The sequence below is a fragment of the Podarcis vaucheri genome (assembly GCF_965113315.1).
Source record: "Podarcis vaucheri genome assembly, chromosome: 7".
Lineage (NCBI taxonomy): Eukaryota > Metazoa > Chordata > Lepidosauria > Squamata > Lacertidae > Podarcis > Podarcis vaucheri.
Genome location: NC_138765.1, coordinates 51963031 through 51986664, shown reverse-complemented (window position 1 = coordinate 51986664; position 23634 = coordinate 51963031). Strand labels below are relative to the sequence as shown.

General features: G+C 49.6%; 2 protein-coding genes and 1 long non-coding RNA gene across 7 annotated transcripts; 2 read left to right on the top strand and 1 right to left on the bottom strand.

Moving 5' to 3' along the window:
• Positions 1–1014: 1014 nt before the first annotated feature.
• DRC4 (dynein regulatory complex subunit 4) lies at positions 1015–12264 on the top strand. 4 transcript variants are annotated; one of them, XM_082233316.1, is made up of 11 exons: positions 1015–1108; positions 1643–1741; positions 2767–2964; positions 3575–3781; positions 3987–4041; positions 4801–5006; positions 5608–5775; positions 6567–6653; positions 8552–8761; positions 11274–11339; positions 11926–12264. In XM_082233316.1, the coding sequence occupies exons 1-11, from the start codon at positions 1106–1108 to the stop codon at positions 12073–12075; spliced, it is 1449 nt and encodes a 482-aa protein (XP_082089442.1). In that variant the 5' UTR covers positions 1015–1105; the 3' UTR covers positions 12076–12264. The 4 variants fall into 4 exon arrangements, with proteins under 4 accessions (XP_082089442.1, XP_082089444.1, XP_082089443.1 ...); XM_082233318.1 differs by lacking the exon at positions 1015–1108 and adding an exon at positions 1117–1344; XM_082233317.1 differs by lacking the exon at positions 1015–1108 and adding an exon at positions 1117–1422.
• Positions 12265–12675: 411 nt separating this feature from the next.
• LOC309537698 (cadherin-1-like) lies at positions 12676–19406 on the bottom strand. 2 transcript variants are annotated; one of them, XM_082232613.1, is made up of 9 exons: positions 19285–19404; positions 18020–18166; positions 17683–17826; positions 17028–17172; positions 16098–16273; positions 15200–15283; positions 13635–13777; positions 13412–13550; positions 12676–12942 (listed from the first exon to the last, which is right to left on the bottom strand). In XM_082232613.1, the coding sequence occupies exons 1-9, from the start codon at positions 19333–19335 to the stop codon at positions 12856–12858; spliced, it is 1116 nt and encodes a 371-aa protein (XP_082088739.1). In that variant the 5' UTR covers positions 19336–19404; the 3' UTR covers positions 12676–12855. The 2 variants fall into 2 exon arrangements, with proteins under 2 accessions (XP_082088739.1, XP_082088740.1); XM_082232614.1 differs by lacking the exon at positions 13412–13550 and having other exon boundaries at positions 19285–19406.
• A 110-nt stretch (positions 19407–19516) lies between these two features.
• Positions 19517–23144, top strand: LOC309537699. Its single transcript, XR_014221974.1, has 2 exons — positions 19517–20171; positions 21526–23144. It is a non-coding gene; the product is annotated as an uncharacterized lncRNA (long non-coding RNA).
• The last annotated feature ends 490 nt before the right edge of the window (positions 23145–23634 follow it).

Sequence of the window (23634 nt, the reverse complement as noted above, 5' to 3'; positions counted from 1 at the left end):
GTAATTGGACTCCACCTTCCTCTCCTCTCATTGCCTCTGCCTAAATCACTCATCATCCTGTTTCCTGGCTCAGACACTTTCTGCTCCTCCTCCTGATTCCCCCTACCACCAGCTTGGTGATAGCCCCTCCTAATCTCAGATTGCGACTGAGAAACAGGTTACCTAGTGGTTAAAGAAATGTGCTCTGCACATACCCAGAGGCATTTTCCTTGTTCTCAGTGGACATTTTTCTGGGCTGAGCTCCAGCATCCCAGACTCAAATTGATGGTTACTCAAGAGGGTGTGGGGGCATAGGGCAGGGATGAGGAATCTGTGGCCCTCCAAATGTTTCAGTATTCCAGCTCCCATCAGCCCCAGTCACACATAGTCAGTGGATAAAGGCAACGCAGCCAGGAGACAACACTACCAGGAGGTCCCCTAGTTCTAAAGCACAGTTGCAGCAAAATTAGCAATGGGCAAATATTTTCAATAAGCATCTGCAAATGGTCCAGGTAATTCCTTGATCTAAACCTCTAATGTTTTGATACTTGTCCTATTCCTGTCACTGTATTTTGTTGCAATGGACTGTGATTAAAAGCAATAAAAACGACTTGCTTGTTTATACATTTATGCATACTGTGCATCTTCCATGGTGCCTTGTAGGGTTGGACAGGCGGCGAAGGCAGCTTCCCTGCTCCCACAGAGCTCACCACCTGAAACTGCAAGGAAACCCGCAGAGGTGGCGGCGGCGGTGGGCAGCTGCCCTTACTAGACCTCAATGAATTCTTATTGCTATTGTCGTCGTCGTAGCCAATTGAGTCATAAGCCTTCCTTGCTTTGCTCTGCATCACTGGCAAGGTCTGCCTCCACCATTTCCCAGCCCTAGAAGTCCCATAGAGTCCCATAGGGCTTACTACCAAGTCAGAAGAAGGAGCAGTTCAGCTTCCAAAGGCTGCAAGCGAGGATGAGGCTGACAACGGGCAAGCCTCCGTTGCTAGGGCTGGGGCCCGTTGCCAGGGGCGGGCCCGGCGGAGCCGGAACTCTCGCGAGGCCGGGGCGGCGGTTGCTCGGAGACGCGGCGACTCCGAGCCTGGGCAGCAGCCGGAGAGGGGACTCAGTCGCCACCATGGTGAGGCCGGAAGTGGGGCGCGCTTGCAATGAGGGGGCCCCGGGGGGCTCCCCCAAAACCTGGGCGGTGCTGGGGCTCCTGCCCGCCAAGAGGCCCCGACCCTCCACCCCAGAAGCGCGGGGCCTGGACGTGCTCAGCGACAGACCGAACTCTGCACATGCTCAGGGGCACTCATTCCTTCGTCACTCTTCCTTACGCGTGCCAAGAGTAAGCCCAAATATAAGCCTTGAGCCCTGGTAAGCACTGCTCTCACCACCACCACCAACCCCTATTTTACAAGTGTGCCTCTTCAACGCCATGGAGCAATTGCACAGGCAAGTAGGTGCTGGCAGCCAGAACCCATTTGTCCTTTGGAGAGAGGGAGGGATGCGTGGATCCCCTTCCTAGAGAAAACGGCACTTCATCATTGCCCAAATGGGTTATGAGCATGAATTCACAGGCTCCGTCCTTCCTTTGGCTCCCCACTTCATCCATCACACTGAAGATGCTCTCTTCTCCTCTCTTGTCCTCTCCCCCACTACCACGTTTATTCAGGCTCCCAAAAAGAAAGGAGAAAAGAAAGGTGGCAAGAAGAAAGGTGCAAAAAGCCCTGTGGTGGATGCTGTCTCCCCGGAGGGCATGACCAAAGAGCAGGTGAGAAGGGGGTCACTTTGCAGTGGCAACAGAGGGGGTATATTCTTAAAAATGTGTGGATGGGAAATAGAAACTACAATGCAAAGTGGTTTCTTGCCAACAAGAGGGAAGCCAATCAACCTAGAGTTATTTAGGGGACTCCATTTCCTAGCAGCCCCAGGATGAGGGGAGTTGTAGTCCAGCAACACCCTGCAGGCCACTCATGTTTCCCACCCCTGGCTTGTATCACATTAGAGAATGGTCAAGGTGTCTCTCATTTTGGGGTGGAGTGATGTATGGGGTGATTGGCCTACCCTCATTATCTCCGACCTTCCTGGCTAGGAGTAAGACCAAGTGTGAGTCATGCAGTCCCTCAGCTGGCTTGTTGCAGGTACACTCTTTCCATCCCTCTGACACTTCACTACAGCACTGAGGACCAGCATTGGGAGAAGCCACTATTTTGCCAGGGGTCCATGTTGTTCCTTACTACATCCTTCTGCATTCCATAGGGTAGCAAAACTAGGCACCTCTTCAATATAGCTAAGCTCACAGTTCCATTTTACTTTTTGGGTACAGGTATTGTGAGAATATTGCACAGGAACAGCCTTTGCCATCCTGATGCCTTTCAGGTGTTTTGGGCTGCATCTCCCATTAACCCCAGCCAGCAAACCCATCAGTGTAGCTGATGGTAGATGACAACCAGCACATTTGGAAGGTACCAGGTTGGCAAAGACTGCCCTAAACATTCTAAGCTGATTTAGCCACTTCCAGAGAGCAACAGACTCATGCAGCCAAGCCTCTCTCTAACCAGATAATTCATTCACCTATTTATCATGCATTCTGAAATGAAACAGTTGCACCCTTTCTGAAATTAGCCATGCTTCCCATGCCAGTTCACAGGAAAACCTTGGCTTGAAAAGAAAAAGTAAAAGCTTTGGAATTCACTGTCAGAAAAGGCACAATGCCAGTAGTGGCGATGGTGGGCTCCCAGTCCTTCCTCTCGGCTCCAGCCCGACTGTTGGCTGACCCTCTTCTTGGCTTTGCAGCTGGAGGAACACATGGGCCGCATCCGGGAGGAGCTGGACCGTGAGCGGGAAGAACGCAACTACTTCCAGCTGGAGCGAGACAAGATCCACACTTTCTGGGAGATCACTCGGCGGCAGCTGGATGAGAAGAAGGCTGAACTACGAAACAAGGACCGTGAGATGGAGGAAGCCGAAGAGCGTCACCAGGTGGAGATCAAGGTAAGAGCCTGTGGACTTCACAGATCACAGAATTGTAGAGCTGGAAGGAATCCCAAGGGTTATATAGTTCAACCCCCTGCAGTGCAGGAATCACAGCTAGCATCCCTAACAGGTGAGTGATAAAAACATGAGCTGCTTTGTATGGAGTATGTATTTAAGTAAAATAAAACATTTCCCATTGGTACTAACCCAACAACCTTTTACTAGGGACCTTTTGCCTGTGAAACATGCGCTCTGCAACCCATGGTGCCTCCACTTGTGGTTGAGCAGCTAGATATTGGCTTGGGCAGCCCCGCAATGTTGTGGATGGAAAGTGGGGAAATGGCTACGGCATTGGAAGGGTCTGTTCTTTTGGCATAAAGACATAGAGGCTCACATGCTCCTGAATCTTCTTCACTTCCTGATACTTGATGAACTTGGAGCCACAGCACTGCAGACAGAGTTGGTCACCAGCTTGGTTGGTCTGGCACCCCTGGCTGGGGCACCTCAACTGACTTCCATCCCCTTCCCCTGAGTAGCCACAAGTACCTCTCATTTACTCAGGCCTCTGCAAAAGAGAGTACCTTGGTCGATGAGGACCAACGCTTGCCTCATCTTCCTTTTGTCTCAGGTTTACAAGCAGAAGGTGAAGCACCTGCTGTACGAGCACCAGAACAACATCACAGAGCTAAAGGCAGAGAGCACAGTGTCTATGAAGCTGGCCCAGAAGGATCACCGGTCCCAGGAGATGGAACTGCGTAAGGACATGCGCACCTTGAAGGTGGAGCTGAAGGAGCAGGAGCTGTCCAACGAGATGGTGGTGAAGAACCTTCGGCTGGTATGTCTAAAGTGATGCCGGACTTGGCTGCTGGGCTGGGCTCAGGCCAACTTCTGCTGAGTGCATGGTGTGAGGGTGGGAAGGGAGGGGTGGTGGTTCTTAAACCTCAGTTGTTCCTCCAGAGCAAACCAGCCTTAGCTTTGCTTCTGAGCTAGGGAGGAGTATACGCAACATCTGTCACTAACCAGTTTTATCATCTTGGCAGAAACAACAAGAAGACATAACACGATTGCGCAATGACTTTGAGAGGCAGGTGAAAGGTCAGTTCTGGGGCTCGCCACCAAAAGCTGAAGGGTTTGGGTTCAGAAGGGAAGGCTATCTTTGTGCCCAAGGAAGGATCAGTGGGCCACAGTGTCACTTCATCCCTTGGGCGCCCTTTCTCTCACATGCAGTGACAAGGGAGCTGCTTCCTTATGGCACAGTCTCACTCTTCTGGAAGGTATATGTGTGTGACTTTGTAGCAATGGTGTGTAAAGCCCATCTCATGAGTCCGCTCTATGTTGTGTGTAATTGAGGCTAAGTAGCAGCTTGATAGAGAGCACAGATTTGTGTAGGACCTGTCTTGCATACCAGCTCCTGTCTGTTTTGCAGTCATTCCGAGGGCAGGGCCTGAGACTTACTTGAAATGCCACATGCATTATAAGGTGGAACTTGACAGCAGTTCTAAGCTCCTCATCAAATTAAATGTGTCAAAATAGCTAGGCACAGAAGTGCCATTTGCTAGGCCTTCTATGTATTCCATCTCTGCTGGGAGCTTTGTAGAATACCAGGCTCCATGGGCCCATCCTTTGCTCAGAGTTGTTTGTATATAGTCTGAGCACCTCCAGTGCCTTTGGGTGACAACATTTTCCAGTCAGCCTAGAGTCTTGCTTCACCCTCTTGTTGGAGCTGGAGAACACTTTGCCCCATCTCCTCTTCCACACAGCATAGAGGAACAGCCCACAGATAGAGGCATGCATAGCCTTGTCACTTTTTTGCCTAGTAGAGCACTCAGTCTGCCCTGGGTGCTGCTTCCCCAGAGATCGAGGCCAAGTATGAGAAGAAGATGCGGGTCCTACGCGACGAGCTAGACTTGCGCAGGAAAACTGAAATCCATGAGATTGAGGAGAGGAAGAATGGACAGATCAACACACTGATGAAGAATCACGAGAAGGCTTTCAGCGACATCAAGAACTACTACAACGATGTCACTCTTAATAACCTGGCACTTATCAACACCCTCAAGGTAAAAGACATGCACCACATGACACCATCCCTAAATCAGCCTGTTGCCAGATTCAGGTAGTGGAAGGTCTAAGTGGATGGTGTTCATTGGGCTTTCTATGTTTTTTGTTTTGTTTTTTTTTTGTTCTGCTTTGGCTGATTTCTGTACTGCCATTGCTTTAGAGCCACTACATGTTGCATTTGTTTGCTTTGCCATTGTGGATACCTTGAGTCCTGGAGCTCCTCTCTTGTGCATCTCACTATGGACCAACCCCTGTTGTAGTTGAAGGTCATGTGTTTCCCATTTGGGGAAACGAACCATTCTGGTTTGGGGGGAAAGTCTGTTTCTATATTTTATATGTCAACTGCGACCTTGTTTGTTTAGAAAATTGTTCCATTCACTTCAGTGGGCCAGTCAAATGAGTCAGGGTGCATCCTTGGTTATCCTCAGGTGATTCAGAGCTGTTGTTTCTCTTTGCCTTGGTGGTGGTGGGTCCCATGGGAGGTTTGAGGAAGCATGTTCCAGACAGGTGGTCAGGACTGGTGGGATGGGGCTGGCTGCCTGTTTTTGAGGACCTGAGAGGCACACAGCCTCCTTTCTCTGTGTGTGTCTTGGAGTACAGGAGCAGATGGAGGAGATGAAGAAGAAGGAGGATCATCTGGAGAAGGAGATGGCTGAAGTGCTGCTGCAGAACAAAAAGCTGGTGGAGCCACTGCAACGAGCCCGTGAAGAGGTGGCAGAGCTGCAGAAGAAACTGGCGCACTATGAAAAGGACAAGGCCATGTTGCATGTGAGTCCCAGGGCTCTGCATTCACCTTTGCTTCCTGAGTGTCCTGGCCAATGAACTCTGGGTTACTTAGTATGACTGACTCTCTGCTAGTTTGGTGTGAACACCACTAGGCTATTTCTGCACCAGCCCACTTTCATGCCACAGATTTTTATTTCCACTTTTGATCGCAGTTTGCATTGTCTCTATTCTCATGTGCCCTTTATTTCCAGAGTTAGGCCCCACCCTTTCTGTGATGTCCTTCAGTGCTAACAGTGGTCATTTAGAGTCTAGACAAATGCTACTGCACCTTCCATTCTAGTTGTTGTCCAGCACTTTGCTTTTTATTTTTATCAGTGTTTCAAGATGAGAGTTTCGTGATTTTACATGCAGCCACCTACTCACAACCAAAGATGTCTTTTTAGGTTTTGTTCCCTTCTGATGCTGCACACTCCACCAAAGTTGTTGGTGTGTCTGAATGCACAACAGTTTTGCCATAATCAAAAGTAGACTCAACTGCATTCAAAATACAACTGCAGAGCAATTGAGTTACTATGTGAAGAGGAAGGCAGGGGGCCATAAGGATCATGAAACATGCTGGAAGTTGGGGGCAAGAGACCCCTGAGCTGATATTTCCAGGATGAGAGACTTGAATGATGCCCAGTCCCTGTGGAGCAGATAGAGGAACATAGTACTTTCCCATTCTTACAGTTTCTCCTTTGCACTGTCTGGTTTGGAGGTCAAAACCCATCAGTCCCTTCTGTGCCCTAGGAACTCTGTGCAGCTGCTTTAACTTCCTTCTCTTCCCTTTCCAGCACACACATGCCCGTTTGAAAGTCACCGAGAAGGAATTAAAGGATCTCCAGTGGGAACATGAGGTGCTGCAGCAAAGGTTCATCAGGGTAGGGATCAAGAATCACTGCTGTGCTGTGGCTTAACTTAGAGTTGGGAGAGGGTTGGATTTGATGGATGGGTTGTGGGACAAGATGAAAAAGATGGGCCCATTTTCTGTAGATATCCGGTAGAGAGGTCTATATAGCCACCCACCCACCCACCACCCATTGGGCCTTGAGAATTCTGTGGTTCTGGTTGTTTCTTGATGAGACCTTTAGAGCAGATGGACAAGTCTGAGCCAAAACTGCCTGCAATAGGCATTCCCTGTCATCTCCAAATTAGCTGGGTAAATTTTTGCGGTTCTTTTGGATTGCTTGAGCAGCTGGACTTTGTGTTTGTCTGAACAGCAGCATGTCTACTGCTGGTCTGGTCTGGTCATCAGTATGACTTAAAGAAGTGGGGACTATGATACTGGAGAGGGGCAGCTCACATCATAGAATCATAGAATCATAGAATCATAGAATCATAGAGTTGGAAGAGACCACAAGGGTCATCGAGTCCAACCCCCTGCCAAGCAGGAAACACAATCAGAGCACTCCTGACATATGGTTGTCAAGCCTCTGCTTAAAGACCTCCAAAGAAGGAGACTCCACCACACTCCTTGGCAGCAAATTCCACTGTCGAACAGCTCTTACTGTCAAGAAGTTCTTCCTAATATTTAGGTGGAATCTTCTTTCCTCGGGGGGGGGGGGATGGAAGGGAGGGGTTCTCTTCAGTATAACTCATTAAGACATGGGGACAGGTTTGCGTGCCATTCAGCATTGATCTGAGACCTCATTAGCTGCCTTTGAAAACTGGCTGCAGTGGTCCTATCTTAATGAGGGGGTCTCTTACTAACAAGAATTGGGTCAGGCTGCCTCCCATCCCTCCTCCCCCCACAGATCCTTGCAAAGTGCATTGGGAGAGAAAGGAGGCCTTTCTGTCCCCAAAGGCATCATTCTCTTGCTCTCCTGAGGCTGCTTAAAGCCCATGGCCTAGTCTGCCATGCCTTGCTGGGTGGTCTGTTTCTGTCCCTGAAATGGGGGGAAGAGGTTGCTGCAGATTCCTCAGTTCTCTGGCTCCTGAGGAGGAGGCAAGCAAGCGTGCTAGGGGCTTCTGTGGAGCTGCCCTCTATGACTGCTGCAAGGCCGGGGGTTGAAAACAGGGGCATGACTCTTCCTGATAAAGGTCAGCATATGGGAGCACAGCAAGGCAGTGGGTGGGCATTTGCATGACATGCACGCACGCACACACACACACACACACACACACACGCACATGCACACATACATGCACATATAGCACAATGCAAGAGGATGGTTTTAACTGATAAAAACCTAATCACCACCAGCCCTGTCTTGCAGCTCCCACTGCCTTCCCTAATAGCCTGAGGGGCTGCCTCAGAGCTCTGCATTGCTCCTCCCTCTGTGACTCACTAAAGTCCCAACTTTTGGAATCATTGCAACATATTTTAATCTGTGTTGGTTTGTGACAGAGGGGGTGGGCAACTGTTGTCATTGGGTAGCTGGCTTTTTATTTTTGGAAGAAGACGCATGAATGTTAGGACTATAGACAGTTGGAAGAAGAACGCATGAATGTTAGGACTATAGACAGTTGCCTAAATACACAGCCAGACCCTTGGTCGATGCACTGACTGGCAGTGGCTCTCAAGGCTTCACCTTTCCAAGCCCTCCCTGGAGATGTGCGGGATGCAACTTTGGACATTCTGTATGCCAAGCATGTGCTCCACCACTGATCTCCAGGCCTTTCCCGTGTGCTCACAGTGGACAAGCAAAACACACCAAAACCCAAAGCGCCTTATTAACAGACAGAATACCTGGTTTAGGGGCTTCATGGAGCACCCAGTCTGTGCCAAGGCTCAGAGCAGTGCTTTCTTTGACTCTGGGGTTGATGGTTGTCTGCACAGGTGCAGGACGAGCGAGATGACCTGTACCAGAAATTTACCAAAGCCATTAATGAGGTGCAGCAGAAAACTGGCTTTAAGAACTTGTTGCTGGAGCGGAAGCTTCTCGGCCTCTCCAACATCCTGGAGAAGAAGGAGGTGCAGCTCAACGAGGTCCTGGCTGCCACCAACCTTGATCCCGGTGCTCTCAGTGTGGTCACCCGCAAGCTGGAGGTACTGTGCTTCTAATCACCATGGGGATTATAGAGATAGTTTATAGATATTTTTCTAATACCCTTCAGTTAAACAAACAGCTCCCAAGCCAGATGAGAACAATTGGTCAGATTCCTTCTTGCTGCTGTTTCAGATGGGGTTTGTCCCTGGGTTTCATATTACCAAGATGGATTAGGCAAGATCTAGGTAAAACCTTGCAATGCACAGGAGAAAGGTGCACTGGCTAAAAGGGAGCTGCCAGGGGCTCAAGGTGTGGGCAAGTGCAGGGAGCCATCCTATAATAAGAGACTCTGCCCAACCTGACAAGGGGAAGTTAGTTTTTCTCTGAGCACTCCCCCTCATTCAGGGGCAATTAATGAATGTGGCCTGCGCAGTATTTCAGAGGAGCTGCCCTTAGTTGTGCACAAGAGGCCCACCAGCATGAAAAGCCTTTGCCTCAGCCCTCCAAACAATCAGAGCATGTACAGTAGTACCTCAGGTTACAAACGCTTTGGGTTACAAACGCTTTGGGTTACAAACTCCGCTAACCTGGAAGTAGTACCTCGGGTTGAGAACTTTGCTCCAGGATGAGAACGGAAATCGCACGCCAGCGGCACAGCGGCAGCAGGAGGCCACATTAGCGAAAGCGCGTCTCAGGTTAAGAATGGTTTTGGGTTAAGAACGGACCTCTGGAACGAACTAAGTTCATAACCCAAGGTACCACTGTACCAACATTTCCATTTGCCAAGCAGGTTCTGAATGCACATGCACACAACTGGCCTCCAGTTGCCTCGGGTTGGCTAGAAGTTGCTAGGAGGTGTTTGTTTCCAGCAGCAGCTATAGAAGTCAGTCACATGGGCAGTACTGTGGGCAAAAGGGACCCTCGCAGCAGTGACTGAACCAGTGGTGGGGTGAATTGCTCTACTGGGGAATGCTTTCCCTTCCTATCTGACCTGAGCCTCTTTGGTGCTTTCTTGGGACATAGAATGCACAAGCAGTCAGCAAGTGTCTGTTGTGCTTCTGGCTGTGAGAATACACTCGGCATGAGGGTGCTGTGCCTGGGGAAATGTGCAGGAGCCAGACTGAAAGGGGAAGTTCCAGTGGTCAGAGACTTCAGTTTCTTTTTCCTCTGGCTGGTGGAGTTGGAAGAGATTCTGCATGCAAATCTGCTGAACCTATGTGCCATTTATTCTGGTCCCAGAATCCGTTCAGTACACAGAGCACACGTGCCCCTTTGCAGCATGAGAACTGTGGGAACTGAAGCGGCAATGTGCCCTCGTTGCCAGGGCGGTGTTTCCTGCTCTGCTGCTCAGTCTCCAACGGAGATGGAAAGGGAGAGAGAAAATGAGCTCCTGGCTGCCTTCTCGGTTCCTTGCCTCCCTCCTTCTCTCCCTGCAGCCACTTGGGACTGTCAGAACCTTCTAGCCACACAAGCGTGGCTTGGGGATCACTTGCCACACAGCTTTCTCTCAACTCGTTCCACTCCATGGGGCTTCCCTGGTTGCTGATTTCCTAGCTGCCCGCTTTCTTTGCTAAGGTTGGGTTCTCTCTAACAGCGCCTTGGTACACAGCAAGGCTATCTGCACTTTCAAAGCATTCCCCTGGCACGCCAAGTTGTTTCTGGGGAGCAGGGGCTGCCCATCATGCTGCCAGGGCCCCTCCCCTCTGTGTTCCCAGCCCCAAGAGTCAAGGGAGGCTCTCCACCATAGGGACCTCTGTGGCCTCCTCACTCTTCAGGCTTCCTGTCCTGTCCAGTCTCTGAAATGCCTGATGGGATGGAAACAGAGTTATCTCCCGTGACTTGGCCAGCCTGGGAAGGGGGTTTAGTTAGCAGCTTCCACATTCCAAGCACGGCTGGCGCCAGTAACTGGAGATTCTTCCCAGAGGCAGCTGCTCCTTCCACCAGGCCTCCCACATTCCTACCTTCAGCTGCTGCTTGCGCAGGAGGCACATCCACAGGGGATTCCCTGGGTATTGTAGCACCAGTTCCTGTGCCAAATAGGGGAAAAAATGGCTTGGTGGCAGAAATGCCAGCCCACAGCTCTCATCTCCCATTACCGGCGGGCAACGCAGATGAGCCTTAATTTGAGTCACAAAGAGGAAATTGTGCAAGGAGGCAAGAGGCGCATTAGCTCCTGTTTGTAGATGGAGTGCTCCACTGTGATTGCTATGCCAAGTGTGGGATGCAGCACTGTATACAAAATTCAGCACCCATGAGAATCTCGGGTTTTACCTGATTTTGTAATAGCAGGTTTCTAAACCTCATGGCCGTAGAGAGGCTTGGAAATACATTGGCACTGCCTAATGAAATCACGGAAGCCAACAACCGACAGATTAGGACTTTCAGCATGCAGCATTTGCAGAAAGGAAAGAGCCAAGCACGAGACTGTGCTGCAGAAGGGCACCTAACTTTGCATAGGCCTGTCATGGCCCATTAAGAAAGGCCAAAAGCTCTGGCTGAGCCTTGACTAGTCCCCTTGTGGGCCAGTTCACTTGCCTGATGTGTTAATGCCCAAACAACCTTCTTTCACAGGATGTGCTGGATTCGAAAAACAATGCCATCAAGGATCTGCAGTACGAGCTAGCCAGAGTGTGCAAGGTAAGAGCTCCAGCTGAGGAGAACCCTATAATTGTACTTGAATGTCTGTTGGGGCAAAATGTAGAGAGCAGGTCTCTTTAGACACAACCCAGGAAGGAAATATATTTTCGCTAGCAGTTGGCTTTTACTTATGCCTTGTTTGAAAGCCATTTATGCTAGCAGGAATTCACTATCCTGTGGCAGTGAGTTCCATAGGTTAATGCCAAGAAATGTGAATAAGTACTTCCCCTGTCTTTTCTAATGCCCACTGCCTACCCATCTCAGTGAACGGCTGATGGGTTTGACAAATGTTGTACTAGCCATCGCTTCATCTGACCTACCAAGTTGCATTGTATTCACCTTCAGCCCCATTTTTCTAAATTAACAAATTTGTTCTAAGCATTTGTTCCTTGAGATGGTCTAGCCTGCTACCATTTTAGTTGGCCTTTTTCTGCTCTCTTGCATCCTTTTGGAGAAATACGGATGCAGCCGCCACTGCCATGGGTGCATTACCAGAGCATAGACAAGAGAAGTTGCCTTAGGTGGCTGTGCTATGGTATGTGATGTTTGATCCCTCTCCTCAACTTGCAATTGCCTCCCATTGCAGGCCCACAATGACTTGTTGCGGACGTACGAGGCCAAGCTCACAGCCTTTGGGATCCCTTTGGACAATTTGGGCTTCAAGCCCCTGGAGACCTCCGTGATCGGCCACACGCTGGGCCAGGGCCCTGCTGGGTTTGTCTCAACCCCCACGTAGCACAGCCTGACATCATACTTTGGAATGCCTTCAGCCTAAGCCTTGTGTGCAAGCAAGCCACTGTCCCGCTCCTGCTGTGGCCGTAGAGGAGAGGGAGGGAGGGAGAGAGCAGCCCCCTGGAATGAGATTGTGTCTGCTCCAGCCCTCATTTGTATTAAAGAGGCCCTGTGGTGGGCTATTCAGTCTTCAGTCTCTGCAAAGCCTCCCTTTTTCTTTCCCACCCACGTCAAGGCAGAGCTTGGGGACTTGAAAAGCACCCTCCTCTTGATTAATGAGCCCCTGAACTACTTAATCCCACCTTATCTAGAGCCTCCAAAGTCCTCCACACCAATGTTGTGTCCACTCAGGCACCTCTGAAGAGCCTGGTTCCTGGATCCAGGCTAAAGGACTACCTAGTCCAGCATCCTGTTCCTCACAGTGGCCAAGCAGATGCCTCTGGGAAGCCCACAATCAGGACATGAGTGCAGCAGCCCTCTCCCCACTCATGTTCCCCAGCAACTGAGGGAGCCCTACCTAATCAGTAGAGCACATGTGTGTCAAGGACCCAGACCCAATTCATGGCATCTCCAATTTAAAACAAGAGGCTTACAAGTATCAGTCTTTAGATTAATCTCACATTTACTACCAGGCAGCTGCTCATGGCTAAGCCCCCAGCCTGAGGCTCGGGCCAGAGGTGGCCGTGGATGCAACCACAGCTCTCCATCCGCTGGACTGCATCATCTCTCTCAGAACAGGCACCCCGGTTTGCTGAAGCAGCCCCTCCTGCTGGCCGGTCTCCCACTAGCTTCCCCTGTAGGTGGTGTAGGAATAGGGGCTGAGCAGCAAGGGGATGTGCACTTTTTCTTCCTCTGTGATGGTGAAGACAATCTAAAGAGAGAGACACAAGAGGATGCGTAAAGACAAGGGAGGGGGGAATAGCAGGAGGTTGGTAGTGCTCTTTGGTTTGAGATCCTTTCTTCGCTGCACTGGGCCTAGCCCATGAGAAGACATTTGTCAAGGGCCCAAATGCCTGGTCCGGAGCACCCCTAGTGCCCAGTCCTCACACACTTCTGGCTTTGTGCTCTTTCAGGGATGTCCCATGCACAACATCTAGCTCTCCTACCAAACACCTGGGCCTATTCCTGCAGGTTTCTGAGGGACTTCACAGCGCGCAGCCTTCATAATGTGAAGTTTATGCTGATTTCTCCCATTTTCCAATGTTGTGCTTCTCCTGCCAGGAATTACATCCCTCAAAGGGCAGTGAGTGGTGGTCCCTGCCATCATCAGTCCTCCCTATGTTGGAAGGAGCCTTCCCCCCCCCTTCCAGGTGTGAGTTTCATCTGGGAACCAAACTTACTTCCACATAAGGGTAGAAGCTGCTGTATCCTTGTTGCTCCCAGTACTCCCTCGTCTCAAAGCGCAGCTTATAGGTGCCAGGTTTCAGCTCCCTGGGCATCGGGCTGTTTCTGTCCAAGCGCCCATCAGGGTTTGTCTTGCTGGAACAGAATAAATGAGGCTGAAACTGCAACGGCCCCAGCCCTACCGAGGGAGGGAGATTGTCTCGCTTCATCCCCTCCTACCTCCTCATGAGCTCTGCCCACGGACGTTGGGGGTCCTCCAGCTTAGAGAAGTGCATGGCCAGGCCTTGGGCAGGGAGGCCGGTGAGCACGTTCAGTGCGTGGACAGTCAGGAAAGCGTGGTGGACCTCATCGGAACTAGCCACCTGGGATTCAGAATGGAGAGCCGGGTGGAGCAAAAGCCTCTGCATGAGTTCCTCCCCCTCCCAGTTTCCTAGATCCATCGATTCCCAAATGAAGATGTCCTTGCCACCCTCAGCAGCAGGCCCTTATTTTCCAAGCTCTTTCTTGCTGCCCTCAGCAGTTTTTCCTGTTTTTTCTCCCAGGTGCTGTGTGCACCGGAGCTTTCTGTGAGGTGTTGTGGTTGTGGGGAGAGAGGGAGGACCCCACCCCACCCACTTCTCACCCATCCACCAGCTGTGTGTTCAAATACAAACTCTGCTGGCTCCTGGGTGAGAGGTTTTGTTTGGAGGGGGGGTTAAAGACAAGATGCCCTCGGCAGACCCTGCTTGCTTGCTTGCTTGCTGCTGTCCACATTGCCCATTCATTTGCCCAAATTGTAGCCCTGCAGCTTGACATAGTGCCTGCCACTGTTTGTACAGAGAGGGCAGGTGAGCAAGTAATGAAGGTGCAGAGGAGGGTCAGGGGCAGTGAAGGTCAGCCATGGTCCCCACTGGCTGTGTCAGGATGGGCCTGGACAGGTGCCTTACAACACCAGCCTCTGGACAGAAGCCCTGCCTGACAAGTGCATTCCTCTGCTCTTCAGCATGGCAGAGCAGTACTCCTGGGTTTCAAACAGAGGTCCTTCCTAGCCCTATCTGGAGATGTTGGGGATGAACCTAAGAACACTGAGTTATGACCCCTCTCCACCCAGAAGGTGGGACTGAACAGTGGCAGCTCTCCTTCCTGCCCCATGTATTATTTCACTGCCTTCTTAAACATTTGATCCCTGGCCACAGAGTTCCTTTACTTTCTGGCCCATGCCAGGAAACTCCCCAAGACAATCAAGAGTGTGGCATTCAAGCTTCTTGTTTTTCTTGAGCTGCCAGAAATATACATTCCCACCCCCTTGCCAAGTTTCCCAATGAAACACCAAAGCAGGAAGGCTTTCCCTTCTCTTGGGATCTCTCACCACCTGGGGTCTCCCTCCTCCGTCCCTCTGTGGTAGTTGGTTTCTCTCATCCATTCTGGGGCATTTCTGATGCAGCCCCTTCTGACTCCACTTCCTTCTTGCCTTCCACTGGCAGGCTGCCTGCCTGTCATGACTCAGCAGAAAGTCTTAACCCTTTTGGTGCCACGAGGGCAGGCTCAACCGGGTGCCCCCTGAAAACATGAGAAAGGGGCCCAATTCATTTTAGGGTGAGGGGGGAGGGTTCCATCTCCATCTCTACTCAGCCTAATCTGTAAAATATGCATTTGAAGTTCTTGGGACTTCTCACTGGAGTAAAATGCAGCAAGCATTTTGTGGGAGAATAGGCAATACTGTCATGCCTCAGCAAGAGCAAAAATGAAGATATAGGAGCAGTCACATGGTTACCCGGGAGTATTTGTGAGTTCCCAGTCCTTACTTGGATCACTGCTGTTGCTGTAGTGCTAAGACCTTCTCCTAAGCAGTCTGTAGCCTGCAGGATCAGAGTGTATTGGGGGGTTACCTGTAAACAAATAATTCCATTAGCATTTGGGCAAAGGGGATCAAAGCACCACATGGCAAAGCAGTGTTGTATAAGATCCTGAGAGCCCCACTGGCCAAGTAACTTGAGGAAACTTTAAACTCACTAGGGTACTTCCAGATACAGCAAACTGAAATGGGACACAGCTGTTATGCTAGACCAGGCACAGGCAAACTCGGCCCTCCAGATGTTTTGGGACTACAGTTCCCATCATCCCTGACCACCGGTCCTGAAAGCTAGGGATCATGGGAGTTGTAGACCAAAAACATCTGGAGGGCCAAGTTTGCCTATTCCTGTGGTAGACCACCCTTATTATTAGGAAAACGTGAAAAGAAAATGCTTAATTCTTGCAAACCATACCATTAAAGCACATGACTTCCCCCAAAGGATTTGGGCAAATGTAGTTTGCCCCTCACAGAGCTACAATTCCCAGCACCCTTGACAAACTGCAGTTCCTAGGATTCTTTGGAGGAAGCCATGTGCTTTAAATGTGTACAGCTTATGTCCACTTCATCTTCTGTAGGGCAGCCCTCCAGATATTGGAAGGTGGCAGTCATGCTGTTCATCTGCTCCAGACTCAAAGCCTTCCCTCTTCTCTTTCAGAAATCCCTTGCAAGCCCCTCCCCATCCTGCTTGGTCCCCCCCCCCCAGCTAGCCTCTAATCCACCAGTGCCTTATGGCCCAGTGTTTCCACTAGGAGTAAAGCACAGCAGCAGAGCCAAGGGTTGCCTCAAAGGGGAAATTTAGCATCATTAATCATGCCCTCTCCCTACACAGCCAGGACCCAGCCACTTACCGTTCTGTCAAGTCCTGGTTTGTTCAAGCTGATGACCCCTGTTTTATTATCAATGGCAAACATTTGGCTCTGTGGCTTTGTGGGGGTCTGGATAGCGAGGGAGTAGGTGATTACCCCATTGTAGGAATTCACAGCGTCATCCATGTCAGTGGCTGATACTTGTGTCACAAAGGTACCTGGGTGCGTGTGCCACAAAAGTCCAAAGTTCAGCTTCTGAAGTGCATCACACACATACCCGCAACATAGCCAGATCATCCCAGCTTGGAGGTCAAATTGACTCTGCCCCAGACAGCTCCAAAATTACCTCTTAGCCTCTGAAAACTGTGCAGCAGCTGGGTGCGATCTGCACTGCCTTTATGCCAGTCTGCAAGTTATGGTGGGCTCAGTAGTGACTGCCCAGGCCATACAGGTAGAAAGAAGCACAGTTAGGGGCCTGGGTTTTGCACACAATATTATACCCCCTCCCTCTGTGGGTTCTCCTTCCATAAAGAATGGGCAAAGGATATGGGCATTCAGAGGCAAATACAGTGGTGCCTCGCAAGATGAAAAGAATCCGTTCTGTGATTCTCTTCGTCTAGCGGTTTTTTCGTCTTGCGAAGCAAGCCCATTGACGGATTAGCGGATTAGCGCTATTAGTGGCTTTTAGCGGCTTTTAGCGGCTTATCTGCTGATCGGATCAGCTGATAAGCGGCTTAGCGGCTTAGAAAAAGGGGGAAGGAAAAAAACCAGCAGGAACTCGCAAGACATTGTCGTCTTGCGAAGCAAGCCCATAGGAAATTCGTCTTGCGAAGCACCTCCAAAACGGAAAACTCTTTCGTCTAGCGAGTTTTCCGTCTTGCGATGCATTCGTCTTGCGGGGCACTACTGTATTCGGGGTTTCCATACAGTCAGTTTGTTCATGCATGTGCAACCAGACAGACAGACACGTACCTGGCGGGGCTCCTTCTGCTACGGAGCCATGGAAGATGCTCTGGGTAAAACGGGGCTTGTTGTCATTCTGATCAAGCACCTTGATGACGATCTCTGTGCGGTTCCCCACAGGCTGCCCAGTTGCACTTACAGCGTGAAGAAAGAGCTGCAGAGCAAGCAGGGTAGCAATTGAGACACTCCCCAAATCTGCCTCTCACCCTCCCAGACACCTTCCCACAAGAGTGTAGAGCTGCCCTTCTCTTCACACCGAGAGCACCCAGGAATTTACATTAGGGGCTAAAAAGTACAGTATTTAGATACTGTATGCTGAGAATTCAAAAATGAAACTAAGCTGAACTTTCTCCTCCTTCCCATAAATAATGGTTGCTAATACTATTGCTTCCCAGGGATTCCCCAAAAGCTGACATAAAGCAGCAGCAAACATGTGATTTCCACTCTTTCCCTGCCCCATAACACGCAGCAGCCTTCCTCAACCTGGTGCTCTCCAGCAGTTTTGAACTACGAGTCCCATCAGCTCCAGCCAGCACAGCTATATGATGCTTGGGCTGATGGCAGCAGTAGTCCAAAGGATCTGGAAGGGACCAGGTTGGCAAAGGCAGTTTTAAGAGGTGCTGGGAGGTTCCAGGGTGGCAGAAGCTAGCACAAAGGGACTTACAATGTATTTGTCTTTGGTCTCTCTGTCCAATGGCATGGTCACCATCAGCCAGCCTGTCTCTCTTTCAAGGATGAAGATGCCTTGAGGAGGTCTGTCTGCACCAGTCCCAGTGACACTGTAGAAAGTCAGGCCATCTTTACCTACCTGGTAGCAAATGAACATGTCAAAACTGAGAAGGTCTGTTTTCTTGTTGCCTCCCTCTATGCCTCCCTCAGAGGTAGAAGACAGAGAGGGATTCTGAGCAGGTTCATAGGAGGAAAAGAAGTCCTCCAAGCATAGTGGTTCTGAGCTGTTCAAGGCACATGAAGAGAAAGACGCAGTTGCTCTCTGTCTATACCTGCAGCAGACGCTTGGGGTAGGGACCGATGCCATTCTCCATGACCAATATTGGAGGCAGAAGTTGCAAATCCCTTTTCTGCCTCTTCAGATCAAGTCTGGATTCTGGAAAGGTCAGCACTTCTGCCCAAGCAAATAGGAATGAGACCTGCAAGGGGGAAAGAGAGTTGCATTATTTTTTTTAAAAAACCCCTCATTCAGAGCCCAATCCCATGGCATCTTCTATGTGAAGACAAGTTTGGCACTCCTTAAGATTTGTAGGGATCTCGGGACAGGACAGTGCTGGACCTCAGAAATCCATCCTGGAACATGTGAAGGAAGACACGTCCTGGAATCTGGACACACCTCTATGTCAAGAGTATCTTCCTTTTATCTTAAATGTCAGTATTGGGTTTGCATTATTGTTATTTACCTGAAGTCCTTTCACTTCATCTATGGACCTGCCACAGGTAGCAACCAGTCTGTTTTGCAGCCTCTATTGAGCAGTAGTCAAGGGTAGAGCTGATAAAGGGGAGATGGGCCAAGAGGCCTTGCCACGGCTCCCACACCCATGGCCAACATCTTGTTGACCCCTTGGGCTAGCCTTACTTGTGTTATCTGATCCCTCTCCAAGGCTAGATGCTTTGCAGCCCATGGAAGATTCAAGGTCCCTGTTTACAGTTTAAAGGTTGGTGCTCCCTGGTGGTTGTTTTTAAAGGAAATGCATGTTTGCTGATTCAACATTAGTTTGGAACATTGGCAACTGCTCTTATCTTCTCGAAACCTATTTGCTTTGAACAACTATGCTGCCAGCAGAGTACAGTGTAGAGAGACACAAGCCCAATATTATGAAACCTTCCTCAGCCCAGTACATTCCCATGCTCACTCGGTGGTCACATCTCCCCCACACTCTGTTCATGCTCCTCTTCATCTTTATCCCCACACCCCAGCTCTTCCACAAGGCCATGGCAACACAGCTGGGGGACGGCACCTGTACTTTGCATGCAGGAATTCCCAGATTCAAACCCAGCCGCTGCCATCCTTCAGGATTTCTGGTTTCAGCAGCACAGCAAAATCACTGCCTGGAGCCTTGGGGAATTGCTACTAATAAACACTAGTTGGACGAAGAGCCTGGCCTGGTGTGATCAAGTGGGTTCATGTGTTGGTACCTCTTCTGCACCTACAAAACACTTAACCCAGCCCCTCCACCATTAATGCCAAGAAGATCCTTCTACAACACCAAAGATACTTGCCCCGCTTCGCTTGCTCTTTGGAGGACAATCCTACCTGAGAGTGAAGAACCAGGAAGAGCAGGAGGCTGACCCTAAAGAAGCACATTGTCCTGCTTCAGCTCTTGCTCCTTGCCTTCTGCAAAACTCTGGCAAAGGGATGGCAACCCAGGTAACTTAAGCTAGAGCAAAGTCTGCCTGGCAAGTCCCTTTGGGGGAAGGGTTAAGGGCAAATTGGCAAGCCTGGGGTATTTTGACACACCACATGGAAGCAGGCCACAGTTGATTCAGCATGTGGGACCAAGTGAAGGGCGTGTGCTTGTGCCCTAGGAACATCTCTTGCAGGTGGCACTGCCCTCCATTGTGCAAGTCTCATTTATTCTGGCAGGGTAAGGGTTCATTTGGGAGCAGGTATTCTCAGGACTCAAGCCTCTGAAGCTCTTTCGAATATCAGAGCTCAGTTTTATGGCCTTTTGCCCTTTGTTTTGATTCAGAGCAGAAATTTGCAATAAAACATGGAGCGGAGGAGGGTGTTGTTATGAAAACAGAGGAAGCCATTTTCCTTGTGCAGAAACAGAGGAGGGTCTGTCCAGTCCCCCTTTCACAGTAGCAGGAGAGTGCCATGCCTAGTCGTGACCTCATGGCAGACATAGCTTCCTCAGAAGGCAAACCAGGTGCCCCACAGGTTGAGGGCCTTGAGGAGCAGGCAGAGGCTCCTGGAACAAGTGATGAGAAGGGCCCCTGGTGAGATACCTGCTTAAGAACCCTTGGAGCCGTCAGAAGAGGTGAAAGCGCCCCCCGCCCCGCCCCAGTCCTCAAGAGCACCGGTGCCAAAAGCTTTTGGTCCAGATTGAAGAGCAACGATACAGCTTGCCTTTATAGAACCAGAGCCCCCAGTCTACTTGTGAATGTGAAAGCCTCGATGCTCCTTCACTGCCAGCATTTGTGGTTAGAGAGTGGTTTAGGACAGTGTTTCCCAACCGGTGTTCCGCGGCACACTAGTGTGCCGCGAGACGTTGCCTGCTGTGCCGTGGGAGGGAGGCGGGCGAGTCGGGCGGCAAGAGGCTAGGAAGCAAATGGATTGCGAAGTCTGCCAGGTTCAGATTCGGGTCTCGGCTGTTTCCGGCAAGTGCAGATTCGGGTCTCGGCTGTTTTCGGCAAGTGCAGATTCCGGACTCGGCTGTTTCCGCCGGCCCAACTCGCCGATCCCGCGCCGTACGTAAGAATTCTCGAGGAAAGGCGCAGGCGCATTCCTCGGAGAGAGCGGCCGTTGGCGTCCAAGATGGCGGCTGTGCTGGCTGAGGGGAGCGCGGGCGGCGCCGAGTCCGAGGCAGCGGCTGTTCCGCCCATGGCGGGGCTGGAGATGGTCCAGCAGGGAGCCGAAGCCCGGGTCTACCGGGGCCTCTTCCTAGGCCGGCCAACTGTGGCGAAGCACCGCTTCCCGAAACGTTACCGGCACCCGCTGTTGGAGGAGCGCCTGAGCCGCAGGCGGACGGCGCAGGAGGCCCGCTCGCTGCTTCGCTGCCGGCGGGCAGGTGGGCGCGCCTCGAGACTGGACTGCGCGGGGCAGGGGCGCGGGCTGGGATTCCATCTCCTTTAAATTGCATGGCCGGCCCACCTCTTTGCAAGGAGTGCGGTTGGGAATTGCAAGCAAAGCAGCCACGCAGCTCGATTCCAGTCGTTAGTGACCGAAACTAATCCCCCCCCCCCCCGCTATAGGCAAGGAAGCTGAAGACTGGTTATGGAAGGCGGTGGGCCACAGGTGTTCTGGTTTGCGAACATTTTTCAGAAGCCAAACGTGCTCCATTTTGCGTGCCATGCTTCTGTTTTGCGGTCTGTCTGCTTTTGCTGTTTATTTTGCATTTTTGTCTTTCTGACTTTTTTGTTTTGTTTTTGTGACTGATTGATTGACTGATTGTGTGACTGCAGTACATTGTTTATTGCTTTCATTTTATGGATCAATGGTCTTTATCGATATTAAAATTCATGTTAAATTGCTGTTTTAGGGGTTGTTTTTAAATGTCTGGAATGGATTAATCCATTTTGCATTACTTTCAGCCAAACAGGCCCAGGTTGCGCACTGAATAAAGTATTTTATAATTTTTCATATTTCTGTTTACTTACTATTTCATAATAAAGTAATTATAAAATACTATCTTTGTGTTTATTTGATTCCTATTAAAGAGAGTTACTTTATATATAGTCAATATAGGCACAGAGTTAATTTTTTAAACATTTTCTAATGGTGGCGTGCCTCGAGATTTTTTTCATGAAACAAGTGTGCCTTTGCCCAAAAAAGGTTGGGAAACACTGGTTTAGGAGGCCAGAGTATATAAGACCCCTCTCCTGCCCTTTGAGCCTTTCAGTTGCCAGAAATAACACAGATCTCTGGCTCCTTGTTCCTGGCTTTGGTGCCCCCCCCCCCCGAACTCCCTGTGGACCATTTCCTGACTTTGCTTCTACATCACATGTTGGACCTAGACAGATTCTGTCTGCTGGACCTATGGAACTCTGCCCTCTTGGCTAAGTGTCTTGGTAAAGGCTTTTTACCCTCCTGTGACCGAGATCCTAGCCCTGGAGGAAGGTGCTCTCCTGGAACATGAGAAAGTGCTGCAAGAGGCAGACACTCACACATGAGCACCACTGTACTATATCGAAAGACTAACCAGGATCTGGTCCTCATTTGTCTTGACGTTGTCTTTAAATCCCCATAGCAGAGATTTCTCCATGAAGTTGTTAACAGCAAGCTGATGTGCAGATAGCAGCAGCAGAGGTTTTCCACATCAGTGCACAAAGAACGGCTGCCCACCATTCAACTTCTGAACGAGGTTTGTTGCTTTATATTATAAACTGGTTTCAAGCTAACATGGTTGGCAGAAGCGCTGCACTTGGCCACCACAAGAGGGCACTGTGAGTATACAGAAAGGTTTCAGCCTCTACTTATTCACCCACTTTGACCACCAGAGTGGTATTTAAGTAAAAGACCCCAGACTGAGTGATCTGGTGGAAGCACTTCTCCAGGCCAATGCAAAACAGGTAAGGTATTATTATTATTCCTGTCATCTTTATTTTAAATAGTAATGGAATAAAGAAGAAGAATTGAAAGAAAGGCAGGGTGTAAGTGTAATAAAGATTAAATTGTTGTTATTATTTATTGGTCCTACAATTTTCTCTGCATTTTTATGAAGATTTTAGAAGGAGCAGTCCTTTCTCTTATGCTTATAAATTAAGAGGCACGAAAGGAAAGAGGAAGTAGAAGAACAAGCAAAATTCCAAATCATTTACTTCGGTTTTGCTGGCCAAGTGGCCATAGGATTTGTCAGAAGCCCCCCAAGGCCAGTGGAACTTGAGATACGCCACTGACGAAATATGCCAAGCAATGTCTGCCAATGAAGACGTGCCGTTAGCAAAAAATAAGCTGGTACTTACACTCAAGATCCAACATCACTCAGGAATTCAAATGGGGCATAAAGCGACACCAGGACCAGACGGCTTTGGTAGCGCTTTTGATAAAGCTTTTCAGGAGACTTTAATGCCTTCTTTAATTTTGCTGTTAAATGGCGTTTTGAGGAGTGGTATCCTTCCAAAGTGCTTGGTCCACATCAGAAATAATTGTTATACCAAAACCAGGAAGAGATGCTGTGCCTGTCATCACCTTTCATTAGGCCTCTGTCCACACAAAACGACATGAATTAAAACCCTATTCACATTCATAGGAGAGCAAATTGAGGTTGCCTCTTGTTCCCCCATTCTCCCCCCCCCCTTTCTCTGTAACCATTAGCAATTGCACTACATCTAAGCCCACGTATGAAGGGTTACTGGGGATTTATTAAGCGTCTGTGCTGGTTATATGGTATGCATGTAATCTAATTAATGGAAAGCTTTATCAATGCTTAAATTAGAATTAGATAAATTTGAGGGGGGGGAATAGGGAGTCTTGGAGCTAATCCTAAGAAGTTACTAATAATGTGTTACGATATGTGGGAACAAATTACGGTAAGCTTAAGCAACAGAAACCCATTCCACACTGTAGGATAAATTTCAGATATATGAGGTAAAAAATAATCCCATATACTGTAAATTGAATAAATTATGTTCCATAAATTATACCTTTCAAAAAAATGTGGGTACATCCTTTTATTGGACTTCTTTGTTCCTGGAGGTTTCTTCACGCTGACCAGAGAGGAAATCCAGGCGGGGCATCAAATTTGGAAAAAGAGGAGGAAGGAGGAGAGAGAGAGAGGAAGGAAGGGAAGGAGAGGGAAGGATAACTCTGTTCAGTTGAACATCTTCTCCTGTGACTCCTTTGTTGAGTCACAGATGAAGCAGGTTGAATAGGGGATGATTCCCAGGAACATTTAATTATTATTTTTTGTAATTTTCAGTTATATACATTTCAATAGTTTTA

What these genes read in the sequence shown, in the direction of transcription:
- DRC4 (XM_082233316.1), top strand. An exon ending in TGCAGCAAAGGTTCATCAGG is followed by an intron (nt 6,654 to 8,551) that starts GTAGGGATCAAG and finishes TTGTCTGCACAG; the next exon opens with GTGCAGGACGAGCGAGATGA. An exon ending in AGCTAGCCAGAGTGTGCAAG is followed by an intron (nt 11,340 to 11,925) that starts GTAAGAGCTCCA and finishes CTCCCATTGCAG; the next exon opens with GCCCACAATGACTTGTTGCG.
- LOC309537698 (XM_082232613.1), bottom strand. Translation starts at nt 19,335, where the DNA reads ATGTGCTTCTTTAGGGTCAGCCTCCTGCTCTTCCTGGTTCTTCACTCT. An exon ending in AACCAGGACTTGACAGAACG is followed by an intron (nt 15,284 to 16,097) that starts GTAAGTGGCTGG and finishes ATTTGTTTACAG; the next exon opens with GTAACCCCCCAATACACTCT. An exon ending in GCTTCTACCCTTATGTGGAA is followed by an intron (nt 12,943 to 13,411) that starts GTAAGTTTGGTT and finishes CTCTCTCTTTAG; the next exon opens with ATTGTCTTCACCATCACAGA.